At 46.0% G+C, this 12,507-nt stretch overlaps 1 protein-coding gene across 1 annotated transcript in view; it reads right to left on the minus strand.

The window, feature by feature from the left end:
- Window positions 1-405: 405 nt before the first annotated feature.
- Window positions 406-12,507, minus strand: part of CTDSPL2 (CTD small phosphatase like 2) — a 29,185-nt gene continuing 17,083 nt past the window's right edge. The window contains exons 3-13 of the mRNA XM_062501317.1: window positions 11,294-11,432; window positions 9,967-10,116; window positions 8,258-8,470; window positions 6,444-6,522; window positions 6,064-6,175; window positions 5,148-5,234; window positions 4,343-4,405; window positions 4,169-4,248; window positions 2,401-2,527; window positions 2,080-2,175; window positions 406-1,509 (exon numbers count right to left, since the gene is read on the minus strand). Of these exons, the coding sequence (XP_062357301.1) occupies window positions 1,444-1,509; window positions 2,080-2,175; window positions 2,401-2,527; window positions 4,169-4,248; window positions 4,343-4,405; window positions 5,148-5,234; window positions 6,064-6,175; window positions 6,444-6,522; window positions 8,258-8,470; window positions 9,967-10,116; window positions 11,294-11,432 (1,212 nt within the window). The 3' untranslated portion in view covers window positions 406-1,443. The remainder of the gene's footprint in view (window positions 1,510-2,079; window positions 2,176-2,400; window positions 2,528-4,168; window positions 4,249-4,342; window positions 4,406-5,147; window positions 5,235-6,063; window positions 6,176-6,443; window positions 6,523-8,257; window positions 8,471-9,966; window positions 10,117-11,293; window positions 11,433-12,507) is intronic.

Genomic DNA, 12,507 nt, shown 5'->3' on the forward strand with positions numbered 1-12,507 from the left:
ACATCTTTTACACAAAACCAGTCCGAGCCTGTGGCGTGGTAATGCAGTCGAGAGGCAAAGCTTCCTAACTCGTACAAATTCTCCCTTCTGTAAAAAGCCTCCGGGAAAAGGAGATTCCCCACCTATAAAAATATCAGCTCTGCATTAGGAGCCACGGCCGGGCTGTTCCCTCGGAAACCAGTGGGATGGCAGGGGCAGCCCTGCCCCAGAGGCTGCTTGGAAGCAGGAGTGTCACAGGAGCCCTGGCCGGAGCAGCCCCGGGCACACCTGCCCAGGTGAGCACGCTCTGTGTCCTGCCCTGGGCACACCTGCCCAGGTGAGCACGCTCTGTGTCCTGCCTTGGGCACACCTGCCCAGGTGAGCACGCTCTGTGTCCTGCCCTGGGCACACCTGCCCAGGTGAGCACGCTCTGTGTCCTGCCCTGGGCACACCTGCCCAGGTGAGCACGCTCTGTGTCCTGCCCTGGGCACACCTGCCCAGGTGAGCATGCTCTGTGTCCTGCCCTGGGCACAGCAGAGGGTGAGGTATTCCTTGTCCATCGTGGTGCCACTGCCAGCTGTGCTCTGTCCAGAGGACGTGCCATCGCAATGGTTTAGGATATTCCCAATATTAGTCATTCTTATCTTCGTCTTATCTAGCCAGTCTCTTGGTTTCTTTGAAAAGGTTTCGACTACAGTAGAATATTACAGAAAGAAAATATAAATGCAGGGTTGTTTTTTTTTTTTTTTGTTGTTTTTTTTTCTTTCTAAATGAAACTTACGTGGGCTAAAACTAGAGAATATTTTTAAACAAATATACAGGATGCAGGCGGACAAAGCAGGGAAACGGCCAGCCAACTGTTTAATAAAAAAACTAACAAAATTTGGCTATTTCCAGAAAAGCTATGAAGCGTCTCAACTAAAAGGAATGCATAATGAAATCCTAATCTAATACAGGTCAAAAATGTAAAAAGGTTATAAACCTTAACAGGAAAAATAAAACAACTTTTACTGGCCATTCCTGTTGAAATGAGAATATTAAAAGTAACAGAAAAGTGGCTACAAACCCACTTAGAGCACCGAACAGAGAGAAAATCCGAGTCCATTTTCAATCTCTGTTGTATCATAAAATCCTGTGTTTCTACAGGTCAGACTGCTGGTGGCAGAAACAGAATTTTCTTTATAAACTGCAGATGTCCTGTACATAAAAAATTTCCTTGGAGTTGCACTAGTTCTAAAGACTTTTCTGTTCTAGCCTCCCTACTGCGGGTACTGGATTGTACTGATGGCGGCAACCTCAGGTGTAGAAAGTCTCTTTCTGTAACCCTTGATCATTGTTGGGCACCAAAGATAAGAAAAGCAAGACGGGGTACAAAAATGCAAAAATTTCAACAGTAATGGCAATGTTTTGTATTAGTCCAACAGGGTCCTGCATTTCCTCCCCTCGGCAGTGAGAGCAAAGGCTTTAATCGGGGGGTAGCAAATCATGCAAGCGAAATCTGTCTCTGATGTGAGGTCGGACGTCTTCGTTCTGTGGGGGAAAGGGCAGGTTTAGGAGAATGAACACAGCCTGAACCCCAGCAAATGGAAACCAAACAGAAAGGGCAGGTTTAGGAGAATGAACACAGCCTGAACCCCAGCAAATGGAAACCAAACAGAAAGGGCAGGTTTAGGAGAATGAACACAGCCTGAACCACACTGCTGCAGGGTTCCTCATCTAACACCCCTCCTTGAACAGAACAAATGGAAACCACCAGCTGTGCCATTCCAGAGACTCCCAGAAAGAACTCCATAGCATCCACAACAGTTCAGGAGGGATTTATTGGCCTTTTAGGAATAAAGACACACAGCACAGCCAGCAACAGGCACCGTGGCATCCAAATGCTCAGAGATTCCCAATTTCCTTATGAGTGATGTCACAATCCCACAGCCCTGCATTCTCAGCACTGTCAGCAATGACAAGTCCCCTTTTGCTGTGTGAACACATCCCTGGGTCTTCACCAGCCTCAATCTCAGTGACTCACAAACCCTTAACAATAGCTGAAAGTATTAAAGGAACTCACTGACAGTTTTGGGAAAAGCCAAGGAAGCAAACACTTACCAGCTCTACGAGTTTCTCCAGAAATGGAATCAACTTTAGGAGTTCATTATCATTTTTATCCATGAACCAGCTTTCTATAGGAATTCCATTGGAAAGCTGAAGTTAAAATACGAAAAAAAAAATCATAAACACACAATTAATACCTAACTTATCTACAAATATGCCTTGTGAAATAGCGTTGGGGGGGGGGAATGTTTCCAAGTTACAGGCTCCTGAGTATTTTTCCCACAGTTTGGTTTGCAAACTTCAACACAAAGTCACCTAAGAAGTGAAATGCAAGTGTGGGGTTTCCACAGAGGTGTCCCTGCCCCAGCCCCTCACCTGGTAAGCAAAGGCTTGTGGTGAATTGTCAATGATGATGGTTTTGGAGAGGTCTCTGCCCAGGATGTTCAAATCCTTGATGTAATTCCCTTGTACACACACACAATGCTCACGGAAGAGTCGATGCCTGGCATTAAAGGAAAACGTTCATTAATGAGACCAGGACATCCACACTGCACCAGGAACGTGGAGCTTTGCCAAGCATTACCCACATTTTTCTCTTCTGATCTCCTGTTAGAGAATTGTGCCCTTTCTCTCTTCTCTTCAGAGTTTTTCACTGGTGAAATGCCAAGTTCAGGAGATTTTGCACTAACCGAGTTCTGGGGTGGGTGTTTGTATTTATTCAGGCTCTTCTTTCTGACCCCTTTCACAGACAGGCCAAGAAGGGACCCAGAACACCCCAAGGATCTGCCAAGCCCCAGGTGCTGCACAGAGCCATTGATTTCTTGGGGTTTATTATCCCTTCATTCTGTCCTCACAGAACAGCGTCTCTCCGAGCCACCTCATGCCAGGACACCAAGTGGCACAAGGAATGTCTCCTTTCCTGTTGCACCTCTGCTCACAATTAACCCATTTCAGGTATCACATCTCAAAAAAAAAGCCTTGGGGCCACAACATCCCATCAGCTCCTTCCCTGCCCATTAGCCTGCTCCTGTGCAATTTATGACAGATGAAATGGATGGATTGATAAAAGGACTCTGACTGAAAACCAGGAGGAATGAAACTCCCATTTCATGGCTATCCACAGAATTATAAATGGTGAGTAGGCAGATTTGGGGTTGCCCCTTCAGGCTGCCTGCATGTTTAAATGGAGAGCTCAGAAGCTGCACACAGTGTGCCCAATTCCAGGCAGGAGCTGAGCTCCCAACGTTGCCATGGAGGGAAAGGAGCTGCTGCATTTAAATATAGAGTGTGAGTCACACGTGTGGGGCCTGGCAGGCACCTGGGGCTGCTGGCAGAGCTGGGGCCCGGCCAGCTCAGCCACAGCAGCCCCACACAAAGCCCAGAACACCCCTGCAGCCTCCCAGACCTGCCTGTGCCATGGCTCCTGTGCCAACAGCGGCCATCAGAGCCCTGAACATCCCCAGCAGGGGTCTGGAGGAAGGTGTGACACCTGGACACAGCCCCACACTCTGCTCTGCACCATCCTCTGGGAGGGGTTCCCTGGCCTGGGACACCCCACGCAGGGGAAACCCTTGAGCACAAATCAGTTTGGGTCCAGCATTGCCAGGTACAGTCCCCCCCTGCCAGGTGAGAGTGACAGAATCTCAGCCCTGCAATTTCCTTCTGCCCTAAGGAACTGGAAAAGCCAGACACTTCCCAACAAAGCTCAGTACTGAGAAATGAAAAACCAAACCAGCCCTAACACAAAACCAACAGACAAATGATTTTGTGACTGAGAATTAAAAGCATGCTGATTGTAAAAGCTACACAAGTCACAATTTATAATAACTAAGTCAGGTTTGAATAGTTTAAAAGTAATCAGGTACTCCTTTCATTTCCTTTATCTGCAGTGTGCATTCCAAAGCATATTTGTGATCCCCAAGAGGTCATTGCCCATGAGCCAACCTAACAGAGACTGAACAGGGACACGTTTTAGCCTGGGGTTATTTTATCACAATTCCACCACTTCGGTCCATTTTTCTCCCTCTCTCAGCCCAGGCAAACCCCCAAGGAATGAGTCAGGGAGACAGAGCAGCCAGGAGCACATCCCAGCCCCCTGCTCAGGCACAGAACCCAGTCTGCTCGTGCCACTATTTGCTTTTACCTGACCAGCTGCTTTTTGGGGTCCAGGATGTTCAATAACTTGTCTGCATACACCTTCTTAGAAGCAGTAAACAGAATGATCTGGGGATTGGAGAGGAAAGAGTCACCACTGGAGGCACAAGCGAGTGGACACAATTGAAAAGTGAAGTTCAGAGGTGGTGTGTGACAGTTTTACCTCATAGATCTGAGACATCCTCTCCAGGAACTCTCGGAAGAACGGCCTTAGCCTGACGTACACCTGCAGCACACAGGGGCTTCAGCAAACATTCCCTGCCCTCCCTCCAGCCAGCACCCTCCCAGCACGGCCCTCTTTGGGCAGAGAAACTCAAAATGAGCCTCAGAAATCCACAGCAAGGACCAGCTTCTTGTCCAAGAGCACCCCAGTGACTGCAGTATCCCAGCAGCTCCCAGCCTGAGCAGCTCCCAGGGAGAGCTAACACAGTAACACCAGCCTTAACATCTACTGGAAAACTGGATGGAATTAGGAAAAACTGTAATAAAATACAGAAGTTGGACCATCTCTAAATTAAAAATGAAACAGGTTGTTTTGACTAAACACCCTGACTTGGCTCTCACCAGCAGCTCCAGCCCTGGGCACAAGAACTAAATCCTCTTCTTAACAACCACCAGCAATTACCTGGGCCTGGGGGTGCCAGGAATGATTTCTAAAAAGGCTTCAGTTGTTTCTCTATGTCCATAAACTCAAGCACAGAACTGCACACGCAGTCCCAGGAGGCCCCAGCCAGGAGGGCTCTGCCTCTCCCTGACTCCAGGACAGGGTCTGGGCTCATGGGGAGGAGCTGCAAAGGGGAACAGTTTAAGGGAACACAAATTTTCCTGCCAGATCTGACACCTGCAGTTTCTCACCAGGCAGGTGCAGAATGCCAGGCTGCTGCTTCTCTTCAAACGAGCTGAGAGCAACTACACTCAGCAAGGATTCCCACAAAACAAAATTAAAAAGTTTGTGTTTCTCTATTTACCTGGTAAATGACATCTTGAAAAAGAACTGGAAAAGTGAGTGCAGCATCTTCTAATTCGTTTAGACTACAGTGCACTAATGTTTCATCCTGGAGGAAAAGTTACATAAAAGAGTGTGAAAAAACAATGCTGAAAATAGAAGTAGTTTTCTGCATTTTATGTTCATCTTAAAGCAGTTTTATTTAGAATGGAAAATGTACTTTTGTGCAAGGACTGTCAGGATTGAAGAAAATTCTTAGGATGAATTAAACATTTCATTATTGTAATTTTAAAAAATTTTCACTAGAACTGCATGCTGGGGGTGTATCTATAAGGAGATATTTTATTTTGTAGGCTCTGCTCTCATTCAGTTCAGCCTGTATCTATCAGTGTGAATAATCCACCCCTTCCTACAACCACAGGGACGGCCCCACTGATGCTGCTCATAAAATCACAGCACCATGAACAGGGTCTGAAACACCTTTCCAAACAGAGACACTGAAACAAACCACCATAAAGACAAATATGTTTTATAAGAGTATTTCAAAAAGTGGATTTGTGCCCTTTAAGAATGTTCTAAAAAGGAAAAGTTTAATTTTTCATCAGTCTTGAGGAAAGACACTTGTAACTCAATTTTTCTATTTATTCCACCTCATTTTTCCCACACTGGATTTAGGGAAGCCTTATGGGGACAGATAACTGTTAAAGATGTTAAAACTGTAATGCTTTTTATTTTCTTTCTTTTCTTTCTTCTTCTACTTTTTTCTAAGTATTTGACAAATACAGCTCACAATTAATTCTTTTTCAACTATTTTTAAGTAAAATTATGCAATATTCAATAGTCTTTGTTTAAAGCAAGCACAACTGACTTCCACAACAAACACAATAAGGTGAATGCTCCATCCCCCTGCTTTGGTTTGTGTTTATAAAGATATTTACCAAGTCTAGAACTAATGAGAACTCTGGTGTGCTTCTGGTTTTCAGTGGGAGAGCTGGCTTCCTGTTCAGCTGCTCTTCTGTTAGTGGGGGGACATGTTTGATGAAATAGTACCTGAAAAGAATTCAGATTTTGCTGTAAAAATGTACATTATTGAGCTGTAATGTTGTAGCCCAACTTAATATTTGAATTGCTTAAGGCACAAGAAGCAAGTATTTTATATTGAAATGAACCCCACGTGAGCATACACATTTTTTTAAGCTAAGAGCTTCTGGAGTTCATTATCATAACATGAAAATGAGCCAATTTAAATTAAGAAGTATCTTAATTCAATACCCCAAGTGATTATTTTATTATTTCCAGTAGAAACACTGGCACTTACGGATCAAAGACTTCCCAGTCCTCTTCATAGGTGGCTTCTGCATGAGCTGATGAGTAGCCACTGTCTGGAGATACTGGTGCTGAAATTCAACCAAAATGACCAAAACAAAAAATAAAACAAAAAACCACAAGAGCTGGTCTTATTAGTGCAGTTCTTTAAAGGGACAATTTGCACCTGAGACACGAGGGAGGAAAACAGTGACCAAGTCTCCCTCCAGCCCCACCTGCCCTGCTCACAGGTCACATTTAGCCCCTGCTATAAATATAAAGCTGCTCATCTCCCAGAGCTTGGAGGGGCTGGGGAGGGTTTAATGAAGGATTTGACGCTGCCCATGCACAAAGAAGCTGAATTTTATGGCTCTAGTTTTTGTCAAAAAAAAAAAAAAGATGCTGCCTTCCAAAGAAAATACAGAAAATGAATGCAGGATCTGTGTGTTTCTCATTTACCATGTGGTTCTAGTACAAGACATGAAAATGTAGCCAGGTCCTCTCTGGACATCAGCAAGCCCAGAGTGTGCACGTTCAGTGTTAATAATAATTCCTTTCCTCTGGAATCTCTGCCTCCATGGGAAGAAGTGTTACTCCAATAATACAATAAATCATTGAAATGCATTGCCTGGGGAGGTGGTGGAGTCACCGTCCCTGGATGTGTTTAAAAAAAGCCTGGATGTGGCACTGGGTGCCATGGGCTAGTTGAGGTGTTAGGGCTTGGACTTGATGGTCCTGAAGGTCTCTTCCAACCTGGTTATTCTGTGATTGTGTGATTGTGTGTGATTCTGTGATTCTGTTATGAGTTACACCAGCAACAGACAAATCCTGAGTTTACACAGGATAACTTGAGTTAGACCAGCAATGGATAAATCCTGAGTTTACACAGGATAACCTGAGTTACACCAGCAATGGATAAATCCTGAGTTTACACAGGATAACCTGAGTTACACCAGCAATGGATAAATCCTGAGTTTACACAGGATAACCTGAGTTACACCAGCAATGGATAAATCCTGAGTTTACACAGGATAACCTGAGTTACACCAGCAATGGATAAATCCTGAGTTTACACAGGATAACCTGAGTTAGACCACAATGGACAAATCCTGAGTTTACACAGGATAACCTGAGCTAGACCAGCAATGGATAAATCCTGCCAGAACCGTGTCTGCAGTGTACACACCACATCTGTCTACCAACCACAACAACCAGCATTGACACTGTGGGCACAGCCCCAGGGAAGGAGGGACAGGAGTCCCTGCCAAGCTGCTGGGTCCCCTGGGATCACTCCCTCCCAGCCCTATGGCACAGGCACTGTCCCCTGTCCCCATCCCATATCCGTGAGGAGGGGCAGGTCCCAGTGCCCTGGCTCCTCCCTGTCCCTGTCCTTATCCCTGTCCCTGTCCCCAGTGTCCCTGTCCCCAGTGTCCCTGTCCCCATTGTCCCTGTCCCTGTCCCCAGTGTCCCTGTCCCCAGTGTCCCTGTCCCCAGTGTCCCTGTCCCCATTGTCCCTGTCCCTGTCCCCAGTGTCCCTGTCCCCAGTGTCCCTGTCCCCAGTGTCCCTGTCCCATCCCTTACCCGTGAGCGGGGGCAGGTCCCGGTCCCCTGGCTCCTCCCTGTCCCTGTCCTTATCCCTGTCCCTGTCCCCAGTGTCCCTGTCCCCAGTGTCCCTGTCCCCAGTGTCCCTGTCCCATCCCTTACCCGTGAGTGGGGGCAGGTCCCGGTCCCCTGGCTCCTCCCTGTCCCTGTCCTTATCCCTGTCCCTGTCCCCATTGTCCCTGTCCCCAGTGTCCCTGTCCCCAGTGTCCCTGTCCCATCCCTTACCCGTGAGCGGGGGCAGGTCCCGGTCCCCTGGCTCCTCGCTGTCCCCCAGGCCGTTGTTGACAGCCCTGAGCTGGGTGCCCTGGCCAGGGAAGGCTGCACCATTGGTGGAGGTGGCCGTGCTCGTGGTGATCTCATCCACCTGCTCCATGTCCAGCTGCTTCACGATCTCCTCAGCCTCCACTGCCTGGCCCGGGGAGTCAGAGCCAGATGTTCCTGAGGGACATTTCCAAACACTCCTTACCCTGAGCTGAGCCCCCATCACAGAGCTCACACTCATTAACCACACACACAGTGTTCTAATGCTCACACTCATTATTAACCACACACACAGTGTTCTAATGCTCACACTCATTATTAACCACACACACACACAGTGTTCTAATGCTCACACTCATTATTAACCACACACACACAGTGTTCTAATGCTCACACTCATTATTAACCACACACACACACAGTGTTCTAATGCTCACACTCATTATTAACCACACACACAGTGTTCTAATGCTCACACTCATTATTAACCACACACACAGTGTTCTAATGCTCACACTCATTAACCACACACACAGTGTTCTAATGCTCACACTCATTAACCACACACACACACAGTGTTCTAATGCTCACACTCATTATTAACCACACACACACACAGTGTTCTAATGCTCACACTCATTAACCACACACACACACAGTGTTCTAATGCTCACACTCATTAACCACACACACACACAGTGTTCTAATGCTCACACTCATTATTAACCACACACACACTCAGTGTTCTAATGCTCACACTCATTATTAACCACACACACACACAGTGTTCTAATGCTCACACTCATTATTAACCACACACACAGTGTTCTAATGCTCACACTCATTATTAACCACACACACACACAGTGTTCTAATGCTCACACTCATTATTAACCACACACACAGTGTTCTAATGCTCACACTCATTATTAACCACACACACACACAGTGTTCTAATGCTCACACTCATTAACCACACACACACAGTGTTCTAATGCTCACACTCATTATTAACCACACACACAGTGTTCTAATGCTCACACTCATTATTAACCACACACACACTCAGTGTTCTAATGCTCACACTCATTATTAACCACACACACAGTGTTCTAATGCTCACACTCATTAACCACACACACACACAGTGTTCTAATGCTCACACTCATTAACCACACACACACAGTGTTCTAATGCTCACACTCATTATTAACCACACACACACAGTGTTCTAATGCTCACACTCATTATTAACCACACACACAGTGTTCTAATGCTCACACTCATTATTAACCACACACATACAAAGTCCACATATAATTAAATTGATTCGTGCCACAAAAATAAGAACCAAACTGGAGACCATGACAGTGTCTTGTCTGGTCTTGACCTGTTTTGCACAAGGAATGTAATCCCTTTTTTTTATTTTCTCCTCATTTTTTTTATTGAAAGGTGCACTGCTAAATACACCTATGAAAGAAATGTTCTAATGCTTGTAAGCTTCTTTCATTAACAGTCAACCCATCCAAGAATTAAGGAGCCTTTTTGCCTGGCAGCAGTAACTCTTGGTTTGTGAACCAGAACGAAAAAGCAAAGCAACTCAAAGCAGCTTTTTCATACAAAAATCTATCACTCTCAACCTCAAGACTATTAGCTTTTTGAATAATACTCACCATTTTTATTTGCTGGTGAAAAAAAATTGAAAACAGGAGAAAATATGGTTCCCAGTAACGTTGTTCGTGGGGGACTGCCTGTGGTAGGGTTATCTTCCAATTTCCCATTTTGTTTTACGTGTTGGTTTGTCATCTCGTAACTTCCAGCTTCTGGAAAAGAAAAAATCTGAGTTCTAACACCAGGCAGCTGGGCTTCAGCTGCCTCTGCTCCTTTATGGTCATCTGTACTCTAGGGGTGAACTCTTGTTCGTGGCTCAACTGGGTCCATGAGAGTCAGCAGCTTTCCCCAGCACTAACCCAAAATGTCCATTCTCAGCAGCCTCTGCAGCTCCTCTCCAGACCAGGCAGCAGCCCTTGCTGACAGAACAGCAGAGCTGTAAATCCTGGCAGGGATTTGGGGGAGCAGAGATCAGAGCTCTCAGTGCCAGGACTCCACTAGAGGGAGGCAGGAGAAAGGGTCAGGATTCCCTGCCCCAGCCTCAGCTGCTCCAGAGCTGTTTGCTCCTCTCCACACACAGAGACACAAACTCAGCTCAGAGGGGAAAGAATTGTCAGTTGTTATCACAAAGGACAGAATTCAGTGAATATCCACGTTACAGATCTGACACGGAGGGGGTGATCTCTCATCCCACAGCTCAAATCCCCATCTCACACTTCTGACAGAAACCTGCCTGTGTTTGACAAGTGCTTTCAGCCTCTAAGGACACCTGCTTACTTCCACAAACATCAGCAGTTGGGAGGTCACGTTTCCCTTTTATTGGTGAGAAAGCGGGGGAAGAGCTAAATGAAATTATTATGGGACTTTTAGAATAATAATTAAAAACAACAAAAAAGTTAAATTAGTTCCAAAGTAGCTGCTGCTGATCCAAAGTGCTCACACAGAGATACAGTGGACGTGTCTAGGGGGTGATGGAAGTGCTGCTCATACCCTTGGAAATCCTGTTTTGCTCTGATCAGCTCAGCCTTGCTCTCACTGAAGGCAGACAGAAGTCCCAGTAACCTCCCCCAGTGCAGAGGGGCCCTGGATCAGGGCACAGCTGGGAGATCAGGAACTCCCCTGGATCAGAACACATCTGGGTGATCAGGAACTCCCCTGCACACATCTGGGGGATCAGGAACTCCCCTGGATCAGAGCACACCTGGGAGATCAGGAACTCCCCTGGATCAGAACACATCTGGGTGATCAGGAACTCCCCTGCACACATCTGGGAGATCAGGAATTCCCCTGGATCAGGGCACAGCTGGGAGATCAGGAACTCCCCTGCACAAATCTAGGACACCAGGAACACCCTGGATCAGTGAACAGTGTGAGGATGGATTTACCTACCTCCATTGATCTGACTTTTCCTCCTCACTCTCGAGATCTGTTTGTTGGGCTTCTCCCCTGTCTGGGGGGTGGAGGTGATCAAGTTGTTATCGATGTCCCGCTCAATCCGACTCCTCTTGCTGGGATTTTCTCTTTCTTCCTTAAAACAGAAAAGAGGGAAAAAAGAAAAGTACTGAGCAGTGCCTTCTTCCATGGAACAGACCAGAGAAGGTTATCTCCTGGAGAGAGCTCACCAAAAATCCCCTCACTGCTCTGCTCCCCTTCCAGCTGCACAACGTGCAACAAGTGTCTGGCCAGCTGGGATTTTACAGGAGTTTAAACTAAGTAAGAGTATGGAGAATGAAAACTGTACATGGAGCTGCTGTAGTAGAAAAATTGTCTTTACAGTCAATCCATAAATATTCCAGTGCTGCAGAGGCTGGGAAAGGCAGAGACAAGGCAACTAAAATTACCTGAAACTTGATTTCCTCTGCCTGTTAAATACACAGGAGGTGAACTGCCCAGCAATATCCAGTGTGACAATCCAGATCAGTACAGGGCAAAACCGAGCTGTGAAAAATCAAAGGATTCTCCTTACCTGGAAATTAGTGACTGCAGCACTCATGGGAATCAGACAGAGCCAAAGAGTTTTGCACAACTTCTGTGCATGACTCTATGTGCATGTTTATGACAGGTTTCTTACACCTTTCCCTCAAAACACCTAGGACAAGTCGATAAAATGTTGACATTTTATCAGATTTTTATTTATCACAGAGCTGACCTGGGATACATTGTAAATTAATTAGGATTTCTTGGATACTATTCTTTCAAATCTGCAGCTACATAATGGCAGTTTCTGAATGGCTGGGATGGATGATGTGGGGTTTTTAACTGGCCTCCACCTAGAGAAAAAAAAAGCCAGTTTTTGAAGTAATCGCAAGGTTACATTCAGCCCATCAAAGTTTATATATATATAATGTGGGTGTATATATATATTTTTCAGCCTCAAATGTCCATGCAGCACATGCAACAGGTGTTCACATGTGCATATCAGTAAAGCTCAGCTATCTAGCTGCACCAGGATGTGAGATTTTGTGGTTTTCCCTGACAAGATCTGGATGCAATGCTCCAAGCAGGGCAGGGCTCACTGCAGGAATCCCTGAGCAGCTGCATCAATTCCGTGGCACTCGGATTTGTGAGGTTTGACCTTCATTGATTAAATGACTCCTAAACGA

The sequence above is a fragment of the Cinclus cinclus genome, chromosome 13, assembly GCF_963662255.1.
Source record: "Cinclus cinclus chromosome 13, bCinCin1.1, whole genome shotgun sequence".
Taxonomy (NCBI): domain Eukaryota; kingdom Metazoa; phylum Chordata; class Aves; order Passeriformes; family Cinclidae; genus Cinclus; species Cinclus cinclus.